This window comes from Cydia pomonella, chromosome 24, assembly GCF_033807575.1.
Source record: "Cydia pomonella isolate Wapato2018A chromosome 24, ilCydPomo1, whole genome shotgun sequence".
NCBI classification, from domain to species: Eukaryota; Metazoa; Arthropoda; class Insecta; order Lepidoptera; family Tortricidae; genus Cydia; species Cydia pomonella.
The window spans coordinates 2515233-2540739 of NC_084726.1; the positions used below are offsets into that span (position 1 = coordinate 2515233).

General features: G+C 35.9%; 1 protein-coding gene across 2 annotated transcripts; it reads left to right on the top strand.

The window, feature by feature from the left end:
* Window positions 1-204: 204 nt before the first annotated feature.
* Window positions 205-9309, top strand: LOC133531042 (uncharacterized). 2 transcript variants are annotated; one of them, XM_061869135.1, is made up of 5 exons: window positions 205-1020; window positions 1235-1396; window positions 2846-3074; window positions 7553-7626; window positions 9001-9309. In XM_061869135.1, exons 1-5 carry the CDS (start codon window positions 334-336, stop codon window positions 9289-9291), a joined length of 1443 nt encoding a protein of 480 aa, XP_061725119.1. In that variant the 5' UTR covers window positions 205-333; the 3' UTR covers window positions 9292-9309. The 2 variants fall into 2 exon arrangements, with proteins under 2 accessions (XP_061725119.1, XP_061725118.1); XM_061869134.1 differs by having other exon boundaries at window positions 206-1020; window positions 1232-1396.
* Window positions 9310-25507: the final 16198 nt, after the last annotated feature.

Genomic DNA, 25507 nt, shown 5'->3' on the forward strand with positions numbered 1-25507 from the left:
GTTAGTAAAATATTTTATAGTTTATACAACCGTAACGTTTCAATATTGATATTGTTTCAAGAATTATGCGTGAATGCAAAAATGGCTTTAAAATTTATGCATATTGGAGTTTTCGTTATTCTCGTTTTCATTCCTGTAAGTGTTTATTTTATAAATGCACAAAAAATTGGAAAGTCCAAAATATTCAAAAAATACTTTTGAAATACTTGGATAGCATGAAGTAACAACTTATTTTTTAAGGTAGTCCACAATATCGAAATTGAGCCGAACGAAACAATTTTTTCTGAGATTTCAAAAAACATATCGCTCGTGAATCTTCTATTACAAGATTTGATGAAAAAGTACGATTTACTTAAACATTTAACTCACACGGATACGGATAAAATCAGCACGAATAAGACGTTAAATGAATTCATCAATATGAAGTCACATTATAAAGTCAGAGCAAAAGATAAGATAAAAGAACCAAAAAATACTCTTAGTGCTACTGAATATGATATCGATCAATCAACTGAAGATAATGTCAGTGGGATACACAAGAAAAAAACCCCAAAGGGAAAGAAAATTTATAACAAGGATGATCATTTTTCCAGGGATACTAAGATTCCGTTAGGATACCCTCTCAAATTAGAAGGTACGACTTTATTCTTTACTGATGAATCATCTGAAAATAATACGAATGAGACACATTACAAAAGGAAGCCAAGGGATAAAAAACTTTTCGGTAAAAAAGACACTGTTTCATCAGATTCACAAGAAGATACATTTGTTACAATAATATCTCAAAGTTCAACAACACAAAAGCCAATTAAATTAAAAGAAAATCTTAAGCACAAAAAGATAACTCAAAAAGATAATGTAGATGAAGAAATACTTAGAGGTAATCCAAAAGAAAGTGAAGGTTCAGAAGATGTAAAAAAAGTATTAGTGATTCATTTAGATAGTAATAAAAATCCTAATGCAAATCAGCTACGAACACCTCATTCAAATGAAGTGAAAATTCCATCAACAAAAAAGAAGGTATTCAAAAAAATTTATTTATTGATAATTGCATCATACCAATGTATTTTTTGAACCTACATATATTTTTCACAGTTAGAATCAACAGTTATGACGACATGACTTTTGAATATTTTAAGTCGTCTGGATCTCGTTAATTAAACTTATTTAAAAAAAGAAAACAAATTTGAAAACGACTGAATTCAGAGTAAAGACATGTTTATATTTTTAGCAGCGCACAACGGAGTCTTCTAAGTTTAAATCGGATATTGCAGCCGACCCCAATTCAGATTTCGAAGAGCATAAAGTGATGCAAGAAGAAATTTCAAGAGCAAAATCACTACGACAAGCCCTTGGTGATGCCTGCACCAAACTTGTCAATAGGAAATGTAAAAAAGTAATTAATTTGACTATATAATATTTTTTAAGTGTAGGGGCAGTGCCGTTGTGAGTCAAAATACCTTTTTATTAGTAAGCTTAGACTTATATATTCCGCATTCACTAGCATTCCGTAGTATATACAGTGATGGTAACGAAATTCTGCATTCTGGATTTACGTCGAAGAATATTTAAGTAACTGGATCAGCGCGAGCATCATCACACCCTGATCAATTTTGCTGACCAATACATAAAGTGATGTGGTTATGAGTACTGGACTTTGTTAAAACTTGGATGCTTAATAGCTTCTGTGCTGAACTTAATAATTTTGAATGCTCCTGACTCTGTTTTAAATATTGAAATAGCGTCCAGATTTTTTTAAATAGATAACTACTTAAATAATCTTTTACACACACACGTTCACGGATACAGCACATTCTCGAAATTGCCTGCTCTGGCACAAGTAAATTCCATGCTATCAAAAACGTAACTTGTAAAAAACCAAGTCTCGCAACTCAGTTCTTTTACCGTTAAAAGTTGTGAGATCCATGTAATAGAAAGTCGGTTAATTTATTCAGTCCCTACTTAAGAGTCCCTACTTCTGTCTTAAGTTATTACAAAATTAGCTAACCTAACAACATTTTATAGTGACCATATCAATATTAAAAATCTTTTACGTTTTTAAGAAGCATAATGACTTCACGATACTCCCATGCACCCTAATACAAGATGTTATCCCGTGCATGGACGGACTGCCACGTTGCATTATCTACAAAAGTTGTGTCACATATTGACAGCTCAGTCTGTATACATCTTCATACATTGAAGAGGCTTGTGATACGGCATCTCGTCTATAGCCGTAACGCCCTCAGTCGAGTCGTACCGCAGCATGCTTCCTGGCTGATAGTGGTGATGCGTTAACGTCGGTAAGTCACTCTGAAGATTTTTCTGTGACACTAAGAAACCTTTTGTTGTGCCTAAAATGACACAAGATATTTGTCTTTATTACAATCCTATGAAATCTCGCCGTCTGTGGACGGGATATCAGTTTTGTCAAAGTAAAAATCATCGGCTACAGACGTGGTGCCATAATATCACGAGGCTCTTCATTTACGTCTCACGACGTATTGTCTGTGAACGTGTTAACAATGATTATTTCCCGAAAAACAGCTTTTTAAATTTTAAGTAAATACAATAAATAAATAAAAGAAGGAAAGTGGAGAAGATTAAGTAGGAGAGCGGACCCTGGCGCTAGGCCGGGAAAACGCTAGGTTGAAGAAGAAGAAGACAATAAATAAATAAAAAAACAGGCGAGGTCGTTCTTGAATTCAAGAGATAAATAATGGTAAGAAAAATAATTGAATTGAACACGTTTTAACATTCAACATTTTCCCATCGCTCTTTGAAGCAAGCCTAGTTATTGTGTACATGTTATCTGTAAATGATACATATGTGTTAAAATTCGCAGGCATTAAAAGATGTCCTAACAGATATCTGCAAAAAGGAGAGAAAATGCTCAAGTAAATTCAACAACGACTTTACTCAAAATGGCATTGATGCTTGTGACGAGGAGTTTAAAAACCCCAACGGAAAAAGAGGTCAAAATGTTCGTCATGATAAGCATTTTAGAGATTACGATGATGATGATGATGATTCAGAAAATGATGATCATGATCGGGATGAGGAACTAACTGGAGGTATTTAGTGACATATTTTTTTATTGAGTAGTATAAAATTATAGGATATCCTTACATATATCCATTAAGCCTTTTTTATACCTACTTGTATTAGGTGAGGGTCAATCGGCCCTCGCTAGGAGTACTGGCAGCCGATTGGCTTTAAGTATTTGGTAATATGTATTACTTTGAGGTGTTATATTAATAAGTTTTAACTATCTGTTTCCCGCTAAGGCTTGTGTTGTGGTTACTCAGACAACAATATTATACATAATTATTATACAGTATGTAATTTCGATATAACCGAAAATGTAAACTAGGCGTAGGTTGAGTGCTATAAAACGATTCTGAAAGATTATTTCAATTTAGTCTCCAATATCAGATCATAATTAATTTAAACAAGATATTTGAGCGGCAATGTATTTCATACATCATAGTAGACCGCGAGCCAGGGACAGATTTCCATGACCAAACGTATCAATACTTTGTCAGATGATAGTTCAGATGCTATTGTTACTAAAAAAATCGTCAGCCGGTTGTATCGCGGTGGTGGCCTTAAGTTTCGCCACCCAGCATGCATACAGCCCAAAAACTGAGGAATTTTGACCTCAAACAGAGCTGGAAGTGCGAGTGGAGCAAAATTACTGCTGGAACTACCCTACAAGCCATGGATCCCACAGCGAAACCAGACAGTTTTGGCCTATCACGAAAACTCTGGTGTCGTGTAAACAGACTGAGGACAGGTCACGGGCGCTATAACTATTTTCGCCATAAATCGGGCTGGCGTGACTCTGCGCTCTGCGACTGTGGTGATTTGAAGAGGTTCAAACCATCGAGGATATTATACAGCGCTGACCTTTGCACACTTTGTCAGGCTCCCCCGGAAGATCTGTTTAAATTAACACCTGGTGCAATCTCGTGGCTTGAGACCCTGATTGTGGATTTATAATTATTTTATTTAGCTGTTTGAAATATTTACGTTAATATGCCATACGATAAATAAATTGCGGTGGTAAGAACATCAGCTGGTCGCATTAACATGTAAAATATAAGCGCTTTACTTTTTAGGGTTCCGTAGCCAAATGGCAAAAAACGGAACCCTTATAGATTCGTCATGTCCGTCTGTCTGTCCGATTCTGTCACAGCCACTTTTTTCCGAAACTATAAGAGCTATACTGTTCAAACTTGGTAAGTAGATGTATTCTGTGAACCGCATTAGGATGTTTACACAAAAATAGAAAAAAAAAACAATAAATTTTGGGGGTTCCCCATACTTAGAACTGAAACTCAAAAAATCTTTTTTCATCAAACCCATACGTGTGGGGTAGCTATGGATAGGTCTTTAAAAATGATATTGAGGTTTCTAATATCATTTTTTTCTAAACTGAATAATAGTTTGCGCGAGAGACACTTCCAAAGTGGAAAAATGTGTCCCCCCCCCCCCCGTAACTTCTAAAATAACAGAATGAAAAATCAAAAAAAAATATATGATATACATTGCCATGCAAACTTCCACCGAAAATTGGTTTGAACGAGATCTAGTAAGTAGTTTTTTTTTAATACGTCATAAATGGTACGGAACCCTTCATGGGCGAGTCCGACTCGCACTTGGCCGCTTTTTTATAAATCATTTAACTTTGCATGTCGCATTCGATCACGCGTTTCATAAACGGATTACGCAATTTACACATTATATTTACATGTTTATGTGAATAGCTGACGTTTTTCACCGTGATACAGTCAGCATCAAAAGTAGCGGATCAAACAAGGTATCAAAAGTATCTACCATTCTGAAACAGCTTAACAAAATGAGGTGGTTCTATATGTAGAACAATTAAGACGGTAAAAGATATACTTTTGAATGTAAATTTTAGAGATTTATCTATATTTGGAAAAATTATCCGGAATATCAGATACTTTTGGCGCGTTGTTTCATCCGCTACTATTGATGCTGACTGTACAACCCGCTGACGGTTTTTATTTTATTTTATTTAAAACAGCATCTAAACTATCATCTGACAAAGTATCAGCCAGGAGGCGATGAATGACGATATATGCTCCTGGCCCGCGGTCTATAGGCACTTGTGACAGATGTGACGCCGCATCATTAAATGCAAGGTTTTGAGTTAAAACCAAGCCCAGCCAACACATAAGCCAGATAGAAGCGAAAATATACCACAATAAGCAGTGTCAAGCTTTATTACTTTTGTATCACAGCTGACGTTATGGCTTTATTTTGAATAAGAGAGTTCTTAAATTAAAATAATGTTGTAAGCTTACTAAATTCTGTATAAAGTTCGCGGTATTTTTTCAAGCTGAATAGTAATCAAGAGTAGAATCTGCTAAACAAGCGATATTCAAATAAAAGTAATTGAAAAAGCTATTATCTGCACAGTAGCTGAAATTTTTGCATTTTCCTGTATAACATATTTAAGCAAAGCAGTTAAACAGCAAAACGCTGAATATTAGACAAAATATTTTCTTTAAGCTGCATAGTGTACGAAATGGTACTAATTTATTCAGATGCTGAATATTTTAGATTTTTTCTTCTTTACACAGCTGACATCTGCATAATTGAAAATAAACTCCTTGTTTTACCTAACTTATAGCGCTATAAGCGTACAATTGTCTTTATGTTAAGCTTAAAACAATATCAGTTGCAAATGTGGGTATCTTAAGCAGCAAATAACTGGTTAGTTGAAGATATCGTATGTTTATATCCAGATATTTCACCATTTTGTGTCACAGTGATAATTAAATGCTGCATCAACAATATACCTCCTCAGAAAAATAATAACAAAAGCGTAAATGATTCATGGAAAAAAAGAAAGAGAACGGGAGGAATAAGAAGAAAGTGTTCACGAGAGTATGTAAAGAAAGAAAAAGCTGAATAAGAGTATACTGAATTATGTAATTTAAGACCTTTCTCTGATAAATGTATAATTATTGTACTTTAAACCAAATAATTTCTGGATATGTAGTCGCATGTGAACTATTATGGTGAAATAAGCTACATAATCACTGAAATAGACACTTTTATTCAAATTGGCCGTCCGCCATTAACTAACGTTCGACATAACCTCTTTTTATAAAAATCCTCAACATTTATCTTATGAAACACTTTGTTTAGTGTGTAGGAAACATAAGCAGTCATACAAAATTTGATTCTCATTATTTGCTGGGACTGAAATTTGATAAAAAGTAAAGATAATTTAATTTAAATATTATTTTACATTTGTTTACCTTTTAAATTGTAGCTTTATCTTAAGGCGCTCAAAAAAATTTATATTAATCATATTGATAATTCACAGTAAAGTGCCATGCGTTTATATAATTCACCTTAAACTTACTTAAAATATATGAAACAATTTACTTACCAAATTTTTGAAGACATGATCAGCGACCATTAGAATTTTGTGAACTAAGTAACACAAAATAATCTCGTCACAATGAAAAATACATTTTTACTTTTTTAACTTGCATAATTTCTTTATAAAACTACTCCTGAGATCGGAATCTTGAATATCATTTGAATATCTGAACTCACAAATTAACAACTGCATAAAAGATGTATAATTTCTGGACTAAAGAAAAATCAGAATTTATGCAGAAGATATTCAGTGTGTTGTACATTTATTCAGCTGCTATGGCTATTAATCAAATGTTATCCAAATTGAAGCAAGATATTTTGTGCCCAAATTGCCTGAATATCATCTGTATAAGCGCTTACACAGAAGTTATACAAATACTTTATCCAGCTTAAAGTCAAAAGAATTGCTTTTACGCAAAATTTATTCAGCTAATCTGTGTTGGCTGGGAGTAGTGTTACATTTTTTGATAAATTATTTTAGTTGGAAAAATAGAAGTAGTCCGTTTTTTATAACACCTATAAAAGTATGTTCACTAAGACCCTTTGGTTATGCGGTGCGATCGTATCGAGTCGGACTTGCCCATGACCTATCCATAGATACTCCACACGTATGGGTTTGAGAATTTTTTTTTTTTAATTTTATGACGAATTAAAAAAAACTACTAACTAGATCTCGTTCAAACCAATTTTCGGTGGAAGTTTTCATTCTATTTCAGAAGTTACAGGGGGGGGGGGGGGCACACATTGTACCACTTTGGAAGTGTCTCTCGCGCAAACTATTCAGTTTAGAAAAAAATTATATTAGAAACCTCAATATCATTTTTGAAGACCTATCTATAGATACCCCACAAGTATGGGTTTGATGAAAAAAAAAATTGAGTTTGAGATCTAAGTATGGGGAACCCAAAATTTTATTGTTTTTTTTTTCTATTTTTGTATGAAAATCTTAATTCGGTTCATAGAATACATTTACGTACCAAGTTTGAACAGTATAGTTGTTATAGTTTCGGAAAAAGTGGCTGTGACATAAACGGACAGACAGACGGACATGACGAATCTATAAGGGTTCCGTTTTTTGACATTTGGCTACAGAACCTTCATATACGCTGTATATTTCTTTAATTCACAGCACAATTCATTGACTACACAAGGCAAGGATTATTAGACATGACATGTCTACAAGCTATAAGCGACTTTAAAAAGGTATGTAGATAGTCAAATATTTTAAGTTACTGTTCAGTTCTGCATGTAACACCTCTGGAGTTGCAGGCGTCCATAGGCTACGGTGACTGCTTACCATCAGGCGGGCCGTATGCTTGCTTGCCACCGTCGTGATATAAAAAAAAAGTCAAGGTATTAAATATCGACACGGACAAAGTGCCAAAAATATGTACACACTACTTCAATGTATAGGCAATAAGGCAATATACATCAGTATACATATTTTTTGGCATTTTGTCTGTGTCGATATTTAATACATTGACTGTACATTAATATTTAGACGTTAGTTTTTTTTTATTTCTGTTACCGTTATCTATATACTCTCCTTTATATAAATAATCGAATCAAGTAGCATTTCTATTTGATTTTTGTTTTTATTAAGGTTCTTTTCTATTGGACGTGACATAGGTATCTAGATTTAGATTTAGGTTTATTTATTTCATTATACAGATTACATTTTACATTGCAGGCATGTCAATCTACAAGAATTCATATTAAGATCGTCAAAACAGATAAACAAAGACATAATCAATAAAATATCAATTCGAAAATTAAATAATTACAGGATACTAGAATTAAAAATAATATCAAGATAGTATCTCCTGGAACGTCAAAAGTGTTCATAAATGCAATAACATAAAACGGTCTATCCAACACAAAATCTCACAATCGGCGTTTGAATGCCTGATCAGATAGTTCACTTCTTATATCGGCTATCTATAACTTGGATTGTTTTATGATAATAATAATAATTCAGCCTATATACGTCCCACTGCTGGACACAGGCCTCCTGTCATGTGCGAGAGGGCTCGGGCTATAGTCCCCACGCTAGCCCGATGCGGATTGGGGACTTCACATACACCTTTGAATTTCTTCGCAGATGTAATGCAGGTTTCCTCACGATGTTTTCCTTCACCGAAAATTCTTCACCAGCTAGTGGTAAATATCAAATGATATTTCGTACATAAGTTCCGAAAAACTCATTGGTCCGCGACCTCCGGATTGAAAGTCGGACGTCATATCTACTCGGCCACCACTGTTTTATGATATGAATTGCATTAATTTGAATTATTTCGTAAAATATTATTTCGCATAACGAAGTGCTACAATTATTTTTTTTCTCTTATTGCTCTACAAAATAATATTTAGTGATATTTTCTAAGCGTTCATCCTGTTTATAAACAACACGTTGCACTATTGTCAGACACTTCTATCAAAAACAATTTCGTTATTATTAATTTCTTTCTGGTTTAGCCCATTAGTTAACTGGTAGAGAATGCCCTACGGCATTAAGTCCGCTATTTGTATTGTTATGTATTGGGCAATAAAAATTAAATAGCTATAAATATTTTTCAGCCAAAAATTGCGGAAAGGACAAACGTCACCAACATCGATACCAAAACCCATGACGTCCACATATTACGTGATAAACTCGAAAACGCTTGCCGAAAGGCATCCTTCGAAAAATGTAATAAAGCTTGTAAATCTGCAAGCAAGAAAACATGCAAAAAACATGAATGTGTTACTGCGAAAGAGAAAGCCCTTGGAAAAAGTTGTAAAAAGCGATGTATGGAAAGCTATGGATATCACGAAGAAGATTCTAGTGAAAGTGACTCATCTTCGGATGAAGATTCAGACAGTTATTAAAGAAATTTTAAATAATTATTCGTTTATTTTTATTTCGAGTTTGACATATTCTGTTTTAATTAGGCATTCTGACTGATAGATAGATAAATAGAATACTTTTTATTTGAACACCTCAGTCAAAGACAGGTACAATTTAAAGGAAAAAAACTTACTTACTCCGTTGGCTCAGCGACCCAAAATGAAACTTGGCCTCAGACACAAGACAGCGCCACTTTTCTCGCTCCTGTGCGACTCCACGCCAATTGTTGACTCGAAGTTCACGCAGATCCGCCTCCACCATGTCGCTCTAACTATACCTGGGTCTTCCGATAGGACGTCCTCCTGCTAGGCGACACAGGTACGCTCTTTTTACGTTCCAATCTTCACCCATTCTCTAGTTGCTTCAAAATAAAGACAGACAACCGGTGGCCTTATCCTTATCAGAATTTAATCATAAAAGGTGGTGATGCACATCGTTATAAATCTCAATTTCATACAGCCCAATTACAATTATCTAATTGGCTTGATAAAGATGAAACAAAAAATAAATATATAGTAATACATCCAAAATAGTAAAAAAAATATACATACATATACTAATATACACAGGGGCACACTATGGAAGAGACAAGTTAGTTTTTGAAGCTCAGAAGAGTTTTTGCACACCTAATGTGTAACGACAGACTTTTCCACAGGCGAACAGCTCTAAACATTAAGAAGTTATTGTAAAATTAAACCACCACCATTGTAAGGAACTTACATGTTTTTTCTATAGCCTACATTGTGTCCCACTGCTGGGCAAAGGCCTCCCCTGTCTTCCGCCACTCGTCACGGCTTGGTGCATGCTCCCGCCAGTCGCCACAAAATGAGTCCAAGTCGTCTCCCCGTCTCGTTTTTGGCCTGCCTCTGCCGATCTGTGGTGATTCGGTCGCTATTTTGGCCCATCTATCCGGGTGCATGTTACTATTTTTGTTTCCTTTTTTATTGTTGGGCGTACCACATTACAATCTATAAATTTTACATGCAAATGTCTGCTAAAGTTGTATTTTTAACTACAAAACTTATCGACAGTGCTATTACCGGACGGCAGTCACGATATTCCGGAATATATCCGGAAATAGTTCTGCTAAATTATTCCAAGTGTCAGTGAGCTGACTGTTGAATCGGTAAGAATAAACTTTGCTTGTGGTTTCGGAGGTCGGGTTTAAGCTTAAAATAAATGTGTTAATAATATGAACACATTTACCGCTGAGCTACGGTCGTAGCCGATAACATGGGTTTCCCGGTGTAGCTAAAATGCTTCATGGAGGCAAAACAAAAACGTACACAGCATAGTAGACACGCGATGGGTTAATAGATATATATATAAAAAAAAAACTATTGTAACAGATATCGCGTAAAATGAATTTAAAATTCATTCCAACATTTCAAACCCTTTTTACTTTGTGGTCACGGCCAGTGAAAGACTGGGAGAAAGGGGTGGCGATATAATCCATTAATAGTACATTGTGATACAAGTGTGCTAAGTTGGTCATTACACACGAGGCGATATTTTGCGCGCGAGCTGTAAGCGAGCGCGAAATAAGAAAGCCAATGTATTTAATGATAACCCAAGTAGCATTTTACTCCATTTAAGAGTACACATTTAGTTCCCAGGTGTACTTGAAGCATTATTACAGTTCACTCGTGATGTATAAGCTGCATTATTGCGATTAATAACACCTATACCTGTCTAAGGGACTTATAGGAGGGTAGAGTTATACTTTTATACGACTGTTGGTGTTATAATACTCTAACAACTATCCTTTAGTCAGCCGTCTGACTAAGAGCATTATAGGAGGGTAGAGATACGGCAACCGCTGTTTAACAGCCTACTTGTACGATGTTGTAGAGCTAGCATTTTAATAGAACACACATGGTCATTTATAAAGCCAAAAGCTGTTATGTTTACTTGTTTGAGACTGTTATACAGCTAGGCTCTGTAGTGGTACAAATGTGGGACTTTATATAGGTAACAGCATTCTAACAGAACACATGTGAACCTATTATACGCTCACCGCATTAAATTGGAGTTATATCAGTTCACATAGCCGTATTTCATTTCCACCATTTTGTTCTGCGTAACCTAAAATATTTACCAAATAAATCTCCAAAATTATCATGCAGATTTATCGCAAAATACGCAGATAGAGCGATTGAGTTTTGGTTTCATGCTATAATTAATTACCGTAGTATAATAATAATGCCAATATAATGTCAAAAACTGAAAATTGTTGATTTCCTCTCAGCCAGTTTTAAATATTTTAAAATGAATATCGCGTTTTTACAGAGGGGCGTGAATATTTTAGCTGTAAATATGTATACATTTCACGATAAACTTGCATTCCCATAGCATTTAACATTATTAAGAATTTAAAACAGGTACTTACCGCGTGTTATCATAAAATTTATCCAAAGGATATCCGCCGGTGTTTCTGATGGCACACAAAAAACCAAACTAATGAGGAATAAATAAAATAAAGAAATATAATGGACCCACGTGAATTTTAGGTAGCACTGGAGTACTTTTGTCGGATTTTATAACTGTGATAGCTGTGTATTTAGCCACTTGTTACTCTTTATTACACTCATGTACGTTGTATGGTTCACACTGCGTCCCATATAGTGCCATTAGTCAGCCTTAAGTCCGATGTTACTACTTAAACTACTATTATAATGCTATTATACTGCTAATGTACAGCCATAGTGAACTTAAGGCTGTCTAATTTGTGCCCAAACTGGTTCTATAAGAGCATTATAGCAAGCTATACAGCTCTTATACAGCTGACTTACACAGCTTGTGGAGTACATGTGAACGACTAGACATCTCATATAGAACCCCGAATGCCACTTGGGAATGACCATAGCACACGCATTTCATACGACGTTTTTCAACACACTTGCGAGGAAAAAGAAATTCTCATATGAATCAAATTTTAATTGTTAAATCGGTTAGTATGCAATGCAGTCTTGCATCTGTCATACTGCCTGCCGCCCCTCGCCCTGGCTCGCGCCAGTCCACGTTGTAAAATCTTCTCGACCAATTTAAGAAGGCTCCGTTTTCATACATATTATTAGAAATCACAGAGGCAAACCAACAGACGAATCGCAAGATGTTAACCAATTTGGTCTGCTGCGATGGTCCACCCATGGAATCCTGCAATACCAGAGAGGTTAGAAGTGCGTTATCAGCCAATATTATTTCTTGAAGGTTTGTATGATAGTGTCGTATCCGTTGGGAAATACCGCAGGCGATTGTTCACTTTACAGGTTATGTAACCGTGCGAGGCAGGAATTTTCTGGACCGTCTTTAGACGAACAACAGAGCATGTATGAGAACAACCCTTACGTTTTAGAATATAAGAATTTCTAGTAACATTGCATAAATTCCAAAAGTTTGCTCAAACAGTACAATCTCCATATCAACGCAATCCTTTCAAAACTCCCCCGATTCGTATTTTGTTTTTTCCTCAAAACAGAATCCTCGAAATGTCTGGGGCTATAAGGGCCTCAATGGTACTTAAATCTACCTTACGTGACTATAGCTTTTTGACTAAGGGTAATGTGGGGAAATGGAATTATCGATAAACAATTTAATGGAGAGGGTTGTGGGTATGGAGACATGGCTAAACGATTATAGACTTGTTTTGGAATGTTTATTGATGTAATATTGATTTGTTATGTGAGTGGTGAATTTTGTCAATCATTTGAAGTGGGGAAAAGCAAAAAGGATTTTTTTATACTTCATTGGTGACAAAAAAGCGTACGGCCCGCCTGATGGTAAGCAGTCTCCGTAGTCTATGTAAGCCTGCAACTCCAGAGGATTTAAAACTCCCCCGATTCGTATTTTGTTTTTTCCTCAAAACAGAATCCTCGAAATGTCTGGGGCTATAAGGGCCTCAATGGTACTTAAATCTACCTTACGTGACTATAGCTTTTTGACTAAGGGTAATGTGGGGAAATGGAATTATCGATAAACAATTTAATGGAGAGGGTTGTGGGTATGGAGACATGGCTAAACGATTATAGACTTGTTTTGGAATGTTTATTGATGTAATATTGATTTGTTATGTGAGTGGTGAATTTTGTCAATCATTTGAAGTGGGGAAAAGCAAAAAGGATTTTTTTATACTTCATTGGTGACAAAAAAGCGTACGGCCCGCCTGATGGTAAGCAGTCTCCGTAGTCTATGTAAGCCTGCAACTCCAGAGGATTTACATACGCGTTGCCTAACCTAACACTCCGCGAAAAAAGCTGGCTTGCCGGGATATGTCTTATGTCTTTAGCATGTTCAAAACGCAGGTCCTTCTTTACATCTATATCCTCAGCAGTTATTGATTAAAAAAACGTCCTTTTTTAATTAGAAACTTAGATTTGCGTCCGGATCTCATGGATGGGCTGTTAATCATCATCTTCCTCGCGTTGTCCTTACGATTTGCATCGGCTCATGGGACCCTAGGTTCTGCTTATCAATGAATTCCAAGAATTGGCGTAGACACTTTTTTTACGAAAGTAACTGCGAGGCCTTATTGGGATTAGTCCGGTTTCCTCACTATGTTTATTCCCCGAAAAGCAACAGGTAAATATCAAATGACATATCGTACATAAGTTCTAAAAAAAATCATCGGTACGAGCTGGGGTTAGACCCCGCAACCTGATTAAATCGCTTTCGCACTGCACCACTAATAAATTCATCCTACTACTAATTATCGATACGTAACTATTCAAACTATCGATACCATTACATCTCTAGCATGTTTAGCACACAGGCTTTGCCGTAGGTCTATAAAATCAAAGCTAAGCTTTTGATTTGAGTGCGGGCACGTGACTTATTTGCGGCGCTACCGGGCTTACCTCGGTATCTGGATAATTTATACTATTGCTTTGTATTTTATGTACATAGAAATAACTAGAGTTTAGAAATAGGTACTTGAGACTAAAGGTGACGTTTCGATGGCAAGCGTAAACTGGAGCATTTTAAGACAATGTCGCTTACTATATTTTTACAAGGTAAAAGTGTTTCGTAAGCGACATTCTCGTGGAATGCCCCAGCTGCATTACTGTTCAAGAATCTCTTCTATCTTTTACGATACGCGTTGTTTGTTTAGTACAGCTCGCAGCGTACAGTAAATCCTCCGAAGTCGCCGGCGTACATAGGCTATGAAGACTGCTTACCATCAGGCAGCCCATATGCTTGTTTGTAGTATTAAAAAACTCTTCAAATTTACCAAATTCTATCATATTTAGTTGAAAAAAAAATCCACAACAAATTGTGTTGTAAGAGACTAACGGAACTTTGTTATGCATTCAGAGTATGACCCTATGCAATGACATATCTACACCAATATGTAATGTATATCACAAAACCATAAGCACCTATGTTGCCAAAATTTAAACACACAAACTATTTAACCCCTATCACCTTGCCAATAGAGTCCAATTTGTAATGTTTACCAATCTATTTGGTGACTGGAGTGCCCAATGAACCCGTTTTGAGTGCTCGAGAGTGCTCACTGTGCTCAGGTTGGAGTGGCAACACATGACCAATTAGTGTGTTTTGGCTTTACGATATAATAAGAGATAAGGACTATAAAAATAATATAAAATAATATATAGTTTGTCTAAGGACGATCTCATGTCAAACATAGACAGAGAGAATCATACTATCTTTGTTTTACACCAGTACTAGCACCCAAAAAAAAGGATGAGTATAGTTTTTTTGTGCTTATTTACTGACAAATTGGTTTGACCAACTATAGATATTACACAGACAATCTTACAAAAATCAACCTATTCCGATAAGTTTTGACATTGACATATTCGAACAATTCTACGTAAATAACTTTCTATACATCTCGCTTGCACTAACATACGATAACGAGCGAGATGCATAGAGAGTAAGTTTCGTAGACGTGAGCGAATAAATGTCGATGGTACTATTGTACTGAAATTGTTGAAATGTTTTAATGTCATAATATAATTTATTAACAAGTATTTAACAAGTTTTTTGGAGAAATCGCGAAACGTCTGGTTGACGTAACTGGTGACCGAAGAGCTGGCGGCTTCCTCGCACAACGTATCAGTATTGCGATACAACGAGGAAATGCCGCCAGCATCCTTGGTACAATGCCTCAAGGGCCTATTTTAGATATAAGCTAGTTATAGTAATCATCTGTATATATATCCATTATGTATATTGTTATTGTCAATAAATATTTTTATTACAAAAAATTAAAAAAAATGAGTTATCATTTATGTTTTGCATGCCTTTTTGTTTTTTCTTACTGGTATTATATTGTATAGGTGTACTAACTAGGTTAATATTAATTGTATATATGTGTAGCCCCCAGACTCCATTGGTTGGGCCACCTTGAGAGAATGGACAAAGATCGGAACGTAAAAAGAGCGTACCTGGGTCGCCTAGCAGGAGGACGTCCTATCGGACGCCCTAGGTATCGCTGGAGCGACATGGTGGAGGCGGATCTGCGCGAGCTTCGAGTCGACAATTGGCGAGAGGTCGCACAGGACCAAGAAAAGTGGCGCTGTCTTGTGTCGGAGGCCAAGTCTCATTTTGGGTTGCTGAGCCAACGGAGTAAGTAAGTAAGTATGTGTAATGAATATTCAAACACGATGTAATTTGTTCTTGAATAAATAAACTGAAACTAAACTGTATCTATATATATGTATGTATATTTTGTATTACTTACAAAATGAAATTCTAAATTGAGTCATTAAAGTATTTCTTAACTGTATCTGTATGTGTGGTGTTGCCAGGCAGAATGATGGCAGGTGGAACAAAATGTTAACGGAATGGTGGCCGCTTTCAGACGAAAGGAGTGCCTGGCGTCCGTTGGCTCGTTGGGTGGACGACATTCGGAAGATTCCGGGTCACTTCTGGATGAGATTGGCTCCGGGATAAGTGGTGTACTGGAAGAGAGCCCTATGCTCAGCAGTGGGCGATAAAAGGCTGACATGATGATGATGATGATGATGGTGTGCGTGTGCGTGTGCGTGTACGTGTGCGTGTGCGTGTGCGTGTGCGTGTGCGTGTGCGTGTGCGTGTGCGTGTGCGTGTGCGTGTGCGTGTGCGTGTGCGTGTGTGTGTGTGTGTGTGTGTGGTACCGTAGCTGAAGACCGTGACGGATGGCACAAGCGTGTTGTGGAGGGGAGAAGGCTAGGCGACCAAGCCTGGTTTAATGCGTTAGATAACAGAAGAGGTCGCAGAAAGCAAACCGGGACTGGAACCTCAGGTAGCTTGAGCTTTCTCTGGCAACAATGTGGAAGGTCGTGCCGCTCACGCATCGGCTTCCATGAGCTTTGCTCTAGAGCAGAAACATATTGTTTTCTGCGCACTTTTTAGAACAATACGACCCACTTTCAGAGCTTGACAAATGAAAAATAATTATTCACTATTCCTGTACCTAAATTAAATACATCCTTAATTTTAGTCATCCTTAATAGTTCTGATGCAAAAAAATAAATAAATGCCCTTACCAGGATTCGAACCTGGTACCTCCTGTTTACAGTAGACAGGGTCACTGCTGACTAGACTAAGAAACCTAAAAGGAGGATTAAAATAATATCAATTATTTATGAATTATTAAAATTGTTTTGAACTCGTACAAAGGGGATTCCATTGGTAGAAACATTCTGGTTCAACCAAAATAAATTTCAATATTTAATTAATAGTTACACGTGTTACAGATACACGTGTTAATACAATATTACGAAAACACGAATTAGTAATTCAGTATAGTTAAGTAAGCAATTACTTAATAGTACACGTGTACCACTACAATTACTCAAGTACGGAGCTTCTAGCAGATATTATAATATATTATAATACTTAGAGTATATTCACGGCACAAGTCATGAGACATTTAAAAGAAAATTTGGAGTATTTTATTATTTACCGTTTTGAATGATTCACGGTTATTTTCACTAGACTTAAATCGACCGGGATATAAACCTTGATTACCTTTTATATTGTTTTTAAGCTCCCGATATTTCGACGCAGTTACATGTATTTTGTTCACGGGTAACTGGAGATAGCGGGTGGGTTCTAGTTACCCGTGAACAAGATGTAACTGCGTCGAAATATCGGGAGCTCGAAAACAATATAAAAGGTAATCACGGTTTATATCGCGGTCGTTTTAAGTCTTGTATTTTTAGCAGTCCGCGTCTTAACCTGCTGGACCAGACGGACAGTGGCCGGCAACACGAAATTAGCGACCATATTCTTCGTCGAAAGAAAAACGCATGAAAACGCGAAAACACGCGTTTTCCCAAACATAAGACAGATCAAGATAGATTGTATACCCCCAAAAACCCCCATATACCAAATTTCAGCGAAATCGTTAGAGCCGTTTCCGAGATCACAGAAATATATATATACAAGAATTGCTCGTTTAAAGGTATAAGATATATATACCTGGGGTATTGTTTTAGACAAGTTTAATTTAGTAAAAAACTGTAGTTAAGATTATCACCTATACACCACCATGTTACAATAAATAGTTATAACCGAGCAAAGCTCGGTCGCCCAGGTACTGTTACGTAATGTTTGCAGTATATTTACAAATTCAGGAAATCAGGTCTCAAATCGATGAAATTACCAAAGAAAGGCCTCAAGATTATTTTTTTTTGTAACCGTATTGTTATCTAAAAAAGTACTTTTATTTTTCAAAAACCCGGCTAGTTTGCAGTAGATTCAACCAGCGGGGTTTTTGAAAAATAGTTGCAATTTTTTAGTGCCTTAAGTCTAATCATAGACGCATCAAGTATATTCATTTATTTACACAAAGCATATCATTTAAAACCTTCGTTTAAACAAAGAACCCTCTGATTAGGGTGCTTCGTCGAAAGGATAATTGATGGGGCATTAATGAGCCAGGAGTCGAACCGGCGACCCTAGGCGTATTATCAGGGGATCGGGGTATGGTTCAAATTAAGGTTGTGCTGACTTGTAAGAATAGGCTGTCGGATGGAGGATTAGATTGCTACCTTCTTACTCAGCTATCGGTATATCATGTGTTTCACAGGTTTAAAATGTACCGAAGCCATCAGTTAAATCGGAGCGACTTTCATCATCATTTTTTACAAGCTTTTATTTAACTTGCCCTGTTAGTATGTATGGGACAAATCTTGCAAGTTAAATTTGACCCACTTCCCGGTTTCCGATGAAGCTGAAAATTTGCATACATATGTAAGTCGGGTGACATTGCAATATTATGGTACCATCAAGCTGATCTGACGATGGAGCCAGGAGGTAGCCACAGGAACTCTGTGATAAAACAATGCAACCTGCTTGTGTTTGGGGTTTTTTGAATTTTCTCGATGAGTATTAGTTGCCTGCGGGAATAAAAGTACAGTCAACGGTGAAAGCTTGTACCAATGGACTTTTTGACAAAAACTTATTTAAAATTATTAGTCATTACATTTCACAGCATAACAGTATTTCAAAGCACTGTGAAACCAATACCCGACCCGGGTACGTCCTTAAACTACGTCCAAAAGAGAGGCATGGGCACTGTGAATGTCATCTCGCTTAGTGTGGTAGGGCACAGCACAGCGGATGTCATTCCAGATCTAGAGCAGAGCCCAACAGGGGAAGTACCTCCACCTTGCAGAAATCCGCAGCCAAATAACACCCCTACTCATAGCGTTGTGTTCCTGTAATCTGGTGAGTAAGGTTGCCAAAGCTTAACGAAGGAGTTTTATGGTCGGCAACGGGCATGTAACTACTCTGAAGTTTCAGGTGTCCATAGACTACGGTAACCGCTTACCACCAGGCGAGCCGTATGCTTGTTTGCCACCGACGTTGTATAAAAAAATTGACAATTTCATACATAATTAACATATCACAGAAGAGGGTCGTTCATCGTCTCGCAGAAGACTACTCGCAAGTGGATGCACGGACTAAATACTGAACAAATTCTACAACTAAAATAGTGATAGACCTTCAAAGAAATATAGACAATAGATGGTAAAAAATGGTTACAATCCGGCGCCCATGGGTTGCAAACGTAAACGGGGACCACCTAAGAAAGGATGGAGCGACGACCTAGCAAAGGTAGCAGGAAAAACGTGGAGCAGACTAGCTAGAGACCGTAGAAGATAAAAACACATGGAGGTTTTCATTTTCACCGCTGCAGGCGGTCCTTACATTACAATTAATGAAAACTTAATTTTAGTGTATTACGTGACATAAATAATTTACAAAACATTAATTTTATTAAAATCTATAATGCCTATTTAATTCGAAGAAGTAAAAATGTACTTAATAATCTAGTATTGTAATAGGTATTGTATGGAATGGAATAAAGCTCTTTTTAATATTATTTATTTTTAATTAAAGGTAAAGAAACAGAGATGCAGAGGTCAAAGATATAGAATGTTGTCATTAACTTTAGCTAAGATAAAAATAACAATCTAGCATTGTTATTTAATGTAAGTCAGTAAATCATTGACATATATCTAAGGACCGGCCTTACGGGCAATAAGAATGGGGCCAGTACAGCAGTGTCACGCACATGAATTCGAGCCAATCGTACAGTCTAACGCCACAACGCAATTGGTTGTTGACTACGCATCACACGCGCGATTGGTCGCAACTAGCTGCCTTACGCAGCGCCTTATTTGAGCGAATAACTCCCGAACGCGAAGCGGCGCGGTGCGGCGCGGGTGAATCAATCCTTTGATACCTATGGAAGTGTCCTACGTGGGCGATCTCGATGCGCCGCGATGCTTCGCGTTCGCGAGTTATTCGCTCATGTAAGCTGCTGCGTTAGACTACACGATTGGCTCGAGTTTGTGAGTGACACCACTAAACTAGCACCATTCTCAGTGCCCGTAAGTCCCGTCCTTATACATTGTATCACTGATGTAAATAGTTTGTGTTTGTGTGTGTTTTGTAATACTAAAGGTTATTTCGTCTACACTCAAAATGCAAAGTTTCCGTCTAATTATCTACAAAGGAACAAAACTTTGTATGTTTCAGCACTTTCAGCAATATCAAGGAAAACATTTTCCACCTGTACATGCGAGTATTTTCTTCGAAACTCCATATATTGCATAGTATAGAACTCGACGAAATTTTGAACTCGAAAGGAAGTTCGCAAAAACACTCAAATTACATTAGCGTGCAACGGAATACGAGCCGGATAAATAGGTATGGGTAAGCTAGAAAAATGTACACAATTCGTTACCGATATCGAGTATTGTGGGTTAGAGTTATCGATATCGATATTTTATCATCAATTTTCTATGTGTTATCGCAAACTGTGTTACAGAACTGATTATAGTTTCATTTTGAAATCAGTTTTTTTTATTCAGAGAAACTTTAATTTGATGACCACAAAAATTTTGGCTTGCAAAACATTTTATTTTGTATGTAAATGTATTTAATTGTTAAGTACACCTGGAAGTAATAACTTTTATAATAAGTAGGTAAGCATAAAAAACACTCAAATTACATTAGCGTCCAACAGAATACGAGCTGAATAAATAGGTATGGGTAAGCTAGACGAATGTACACAATACGTTACCGATATCGAGTATTGTGGGGCAGAGTTATCGATATAGATATTTTGTCAAAGCATTTTTGAAGTATTATCACGACCTGTCTGGCTAATGTGTAGTGATTCTGTCTGATAAAGCCGATGGTCCCGCGTTCAAATCCTGGTAAGGGTATATATTTGTTTGATGAGCACGGATATTTTTCCTGAGTCTTGGATTTTCTCTGTATTTTAGTATTTATAAATATTTATATATTGTTGTCTAAGTACCCACAACAAAACCTTTATTGTGCTTACTGTGGAACTTAGTCAATTTGTGTAATAATATCCGATAATATTTATTTATTATCTTCAACTGGATCTGCTTTTTTTTTTGTTTCGTAAACACACAAATATATATTATTGTAATAAAGTGTTATTTTATTTATTTATTTAAACATTATTTTACAGGAATAATCTTAATGTACAAAGGGTGAACTTAATGCTACGAGTCATTCTCTACCAGTCAACTTTAGGGCAAAGCACAAAAGATTCATGCGAGATATAAAAATTGCTAAAATATTAAATATATGAACATTTCATTTGTCTTTAAATGTAAGGAAGCATAAAAAAACACTCAAATTACATTAGCGTGTAAGAATACAAGTCCGATAAATATATGAGTAATCTGGAAGAATTGTACAAAATACGGCACCGCGATCTAGTGTTCCGGGCACAGTTATCGATATCGATATTTTAGCACCATTTTGCACACTATTTTTGATGAATATTTAAAAGCAAACAACAGTTTATTATTCTTCATACAAACTTTAACATAAAAATAATTTTATTTGTATTTAAATGTTAGAATTGGAAATACTATCATAATAAGTATGTAAGAAAAAATCACTTAAACAAATACCTACTGTTAGTTAGGTAGTATTGAAGTTACTAAAAGCTTGTTAATTAAGCCACGAAAGATAAAACTACATACAGTGATTCTCTTTTTAGCACTTTATAGTAGATTCACCAGATTGCATGTTTTAACAGCATGAAAACCCCAACTTACAGTAAATTACTGCAAACTAGTTCAAACCAAACTTTACAAAGGCACTCAAATTACATTAAATACGGTGCTTCCCGAGGGTTCCGTCTGAAATAGAAGCATTTAAAATAGGTACGTACGCTAAAAAGGTAAAAAGCAATGAAAAAAGTGTCTGCATTCCCGTAAATGCGTGCGAATCACCATTATGCCGCTGTGGAGCACCCGAGCAGACCGTACACCACACGGTATTTGACTGTCCTCTAACCAAATACCATGGGCAAGTAGAGGATTTTACCACCTTAACTAAAGAAGCGGTACAGTACTTAAAAAATGTAAATCTCTGAAGTAGAGTAACAAAAAGCCATACGAAAAAAAAAAAAAAATTCCCGTAAAAAAATACCTAAGTGTGAATAAGAGTTGCTCTTAATATTTTTCGTTAATCCACTCACCCGCTCCGTACAGCCGCGCCAGCTAGCGGAAATCCTTAAGATTTTCCCATAAGTCCAAGTCCAAAATCTCCCGAATCTGGTCCAAAACTAACTGCCCTGTTTTGAGACAAAATATCTTCATAAAAGGAAGAAAAAGCTTTACTGTTAGGTGTTGAACTTTTGAAGCATAGTTGATGTATTGGTCTATTTTTTTTATACTACATCGGTGGCAAACAGGCATACAGCCTGCCTAATGGCAAGCGTTCACCGTGGCCTATGGACGCCTGTAATTCTAGAGGTGTTTGGGTCGTTTACGGTTTTTTTATTTGGTTTATTTATTATTGTTTTGAAAAGTAGATTTTTTTGCAAATACTAATATCGTTATCTCAGAACCATCATATTGTCATATTATTCTTAGATAATTAACACTGATAGCTGTATATTTTATTGAGGAAAATCATTGCTCGTAACGGAATGAGATTTCAGTTACCTATAGAATAATGATTTATTTTCCTTATAGAATATGGCAAGGAAATTCTATTTCTATTAGCGTATATTCCTTTCCTAATAAATGTGTTATTTTTTATTTTTCATTTTCTATTGACTATCATAATACCTATGTATGTCTTTTGAAGATGATTATGTTACATGATCTTTATTAAAATGCTAAGTCGTAAAAATTTCAAGTGTTAAGTAAGATTCTGGAACCTGTTAAAAGAGACAATGGCAGTTGGAGGATTCGGAAAACAGTCGAAATCGAAGAACCCATAGCTGAACCCAATACATAATAATAGGTGAGACCTAATCACATCGTCTCCGATGGCTGGGCCACCTCAAAAGAATGGGTGAAAATCTGTAAAGAGGGCATATTTGGGTCGACCGACTGGAGGTCCTGTAGGTCATCCTAAGTATTAGTGGACGGATGGAGTGTAGGTAGATCTCCGGGAGCTCGGCGTCAGTGAAAACTGGCGTGAATCCGCGCAGGACCGGGTAAAATGGCGTGCTCTTGTGTTGGAGGCCAAGACTCATTTTCATAAGTCATTTCAGAGGGCTGGTTCTTTCCTTGCCCAGCGAATTGGCATCGCCATACAGCGCGGTAATGCCACCCTACCATCGGGCGACGAGCTAGCCCCCATTTTTTATTTGTAAATATATGTATTTAGATATGTTTCTTTACTTTAGTTATATTCTTTTTTGTATTTTATGCGTTTTAAGACGTTAGTTTAGATATATTATACTGAAAACTTACATTATAGTCATTTATTCATAAAGTTAATTTACACGTTTTTAAGGTCATTGCGCTAAACTAGTAAGTAAGTAGTAAAAATATCAAGGACGATGCTATTTTTTTTTTATCGGGATTTCCGATTGAATCTGAAAATTGCGAAGTCGTCTCAAGTTTTTTTATTTTTATTTTATGCTCATTAATATTGATGTTATTCTGAGTGCAAAATTGATAGCTTAATATGCAGTGGACTAACGTAGAACAATAATAATTCTTCATTAGCACATAAGAAGAATTAATCTTAGAACGCTATTGTTAAGTCAACACTTGGCAATCCATCGTGTCATTTGTTAAGTCCAGCTATCACTTTACTAAAAGCAACTACTGAACAACATACGAACGCACATTTAATGATGGCGTGATCATCAAAATATTGATGACATTTTTATAAAAATTAAACCCTATTTATCTCTCCTTTATTTTTAATTTTTTTGTTTGTATTATTAGTCTATTTAATAGAAAAATATACTTTTAGGGTGACAAGGTGTATTCTTTGGTTTTCCTATGAGGAGGGCTTTTGCAGGTGGATTCTAGCAGAGTAACTCACAGGAAAACAGAAAATTAAAAAAAAGCAATAAATGGTGTTATAATTGCTATGAGGATTGAGGACACAAATTAAAATATTTTAACTTTTACATTAAGTGGAAAGACTCCTACATATTTTTTTTTAATATTTTTATTATCTAATATAAAAAATCTACTAACACTAATATGTCTCCTTTTTTCGTGATTCTAACAATAGGTACTACCTTTTGTAATTCTAAAATATTCTGTAAGAAATATAGGCTTTTTTTATTTATTATTTTTAGATGTATTCTCCAGGTGTATAACGGTTCTTAAGATAAAACTCGCTGAAAGACAGCCGGACAAACCGTAACGTAGTTGGGGATATCTTTTGTCTATTAATCTGTTATGTGTACTAACTGTCAAAGGTTGAACTATGAACGTAGGGTCCAAATAAGTAAATTTATGAATTAAAAATGCAAAATTACGAATAATTATATTGTCCAAGAAAGAAGGGTTCACATTGTTACTGGTTACCATAGAAAACAGTTGTGTGTAATGTTACTATACAAACTCCAACAAAACAAATGTAGCTTTTCAACGTTTTATCGATAAGTCTTTTCCCATCCCTACCCTCTCTAGAACAAAACGGACTAATTTTATTGGTTGGATTTAGGGACTACGAATACCCAGATATAGAACGCTCGCACTTATGTGTGCAATGAAATTTTTACGGACGATTGCCATAGTAAGTTTATACACAGTAGTCTAACTCTAAACAAAGTTACGTGCGCAAAAAAGTGATTTTTATTTAATCGTATGGCGATATTGTCAAATAGGCAAAGTTACATAAAAGATTATAAGGCAACATCCAGGTTATGCAGCCACTGCACAGTTTCGGGCGTCAGGTTGACGAGATCATCATAATCAAAAAAGTGATGATACAAAGTGACGGGGACACCGCTGAGCGCCGCATTAACCTAGATATGTAATCTAGTGTAATAACAGATTATACCTTTTATCTGGTTTTAATATGGTTAAAATCTGCCAGTATCCAAAATAGACGATTTTGGTTGAAGACATCTTACGAATACCAAATTTTTTCTTGTTATGAAAATAATACTAAAACTTACTTGTTCCAAAGCCCAAATGTTGAATAATTCACCGCTAATGATACAGGTTATAGTGGATTTATCATTTGGTAAAAGTTAAGACGAAGTCGTAATTGGAGAAAAACTAGCATGAACAAAATCAAGTTAATAACATGGCAATAAAAATATTTAACAATTTAAATAAAGACATATAATTGTAAAGATTTTAGATTATTTGTCAAAAAGGTAAAATACACTTTACTAATAATAGGCCGTATTACACAATTAAATAGTTTTTGGCGAATGAAATGTACATATTTTTTCTAACCCTTTTTTCAATGACCAGCAAC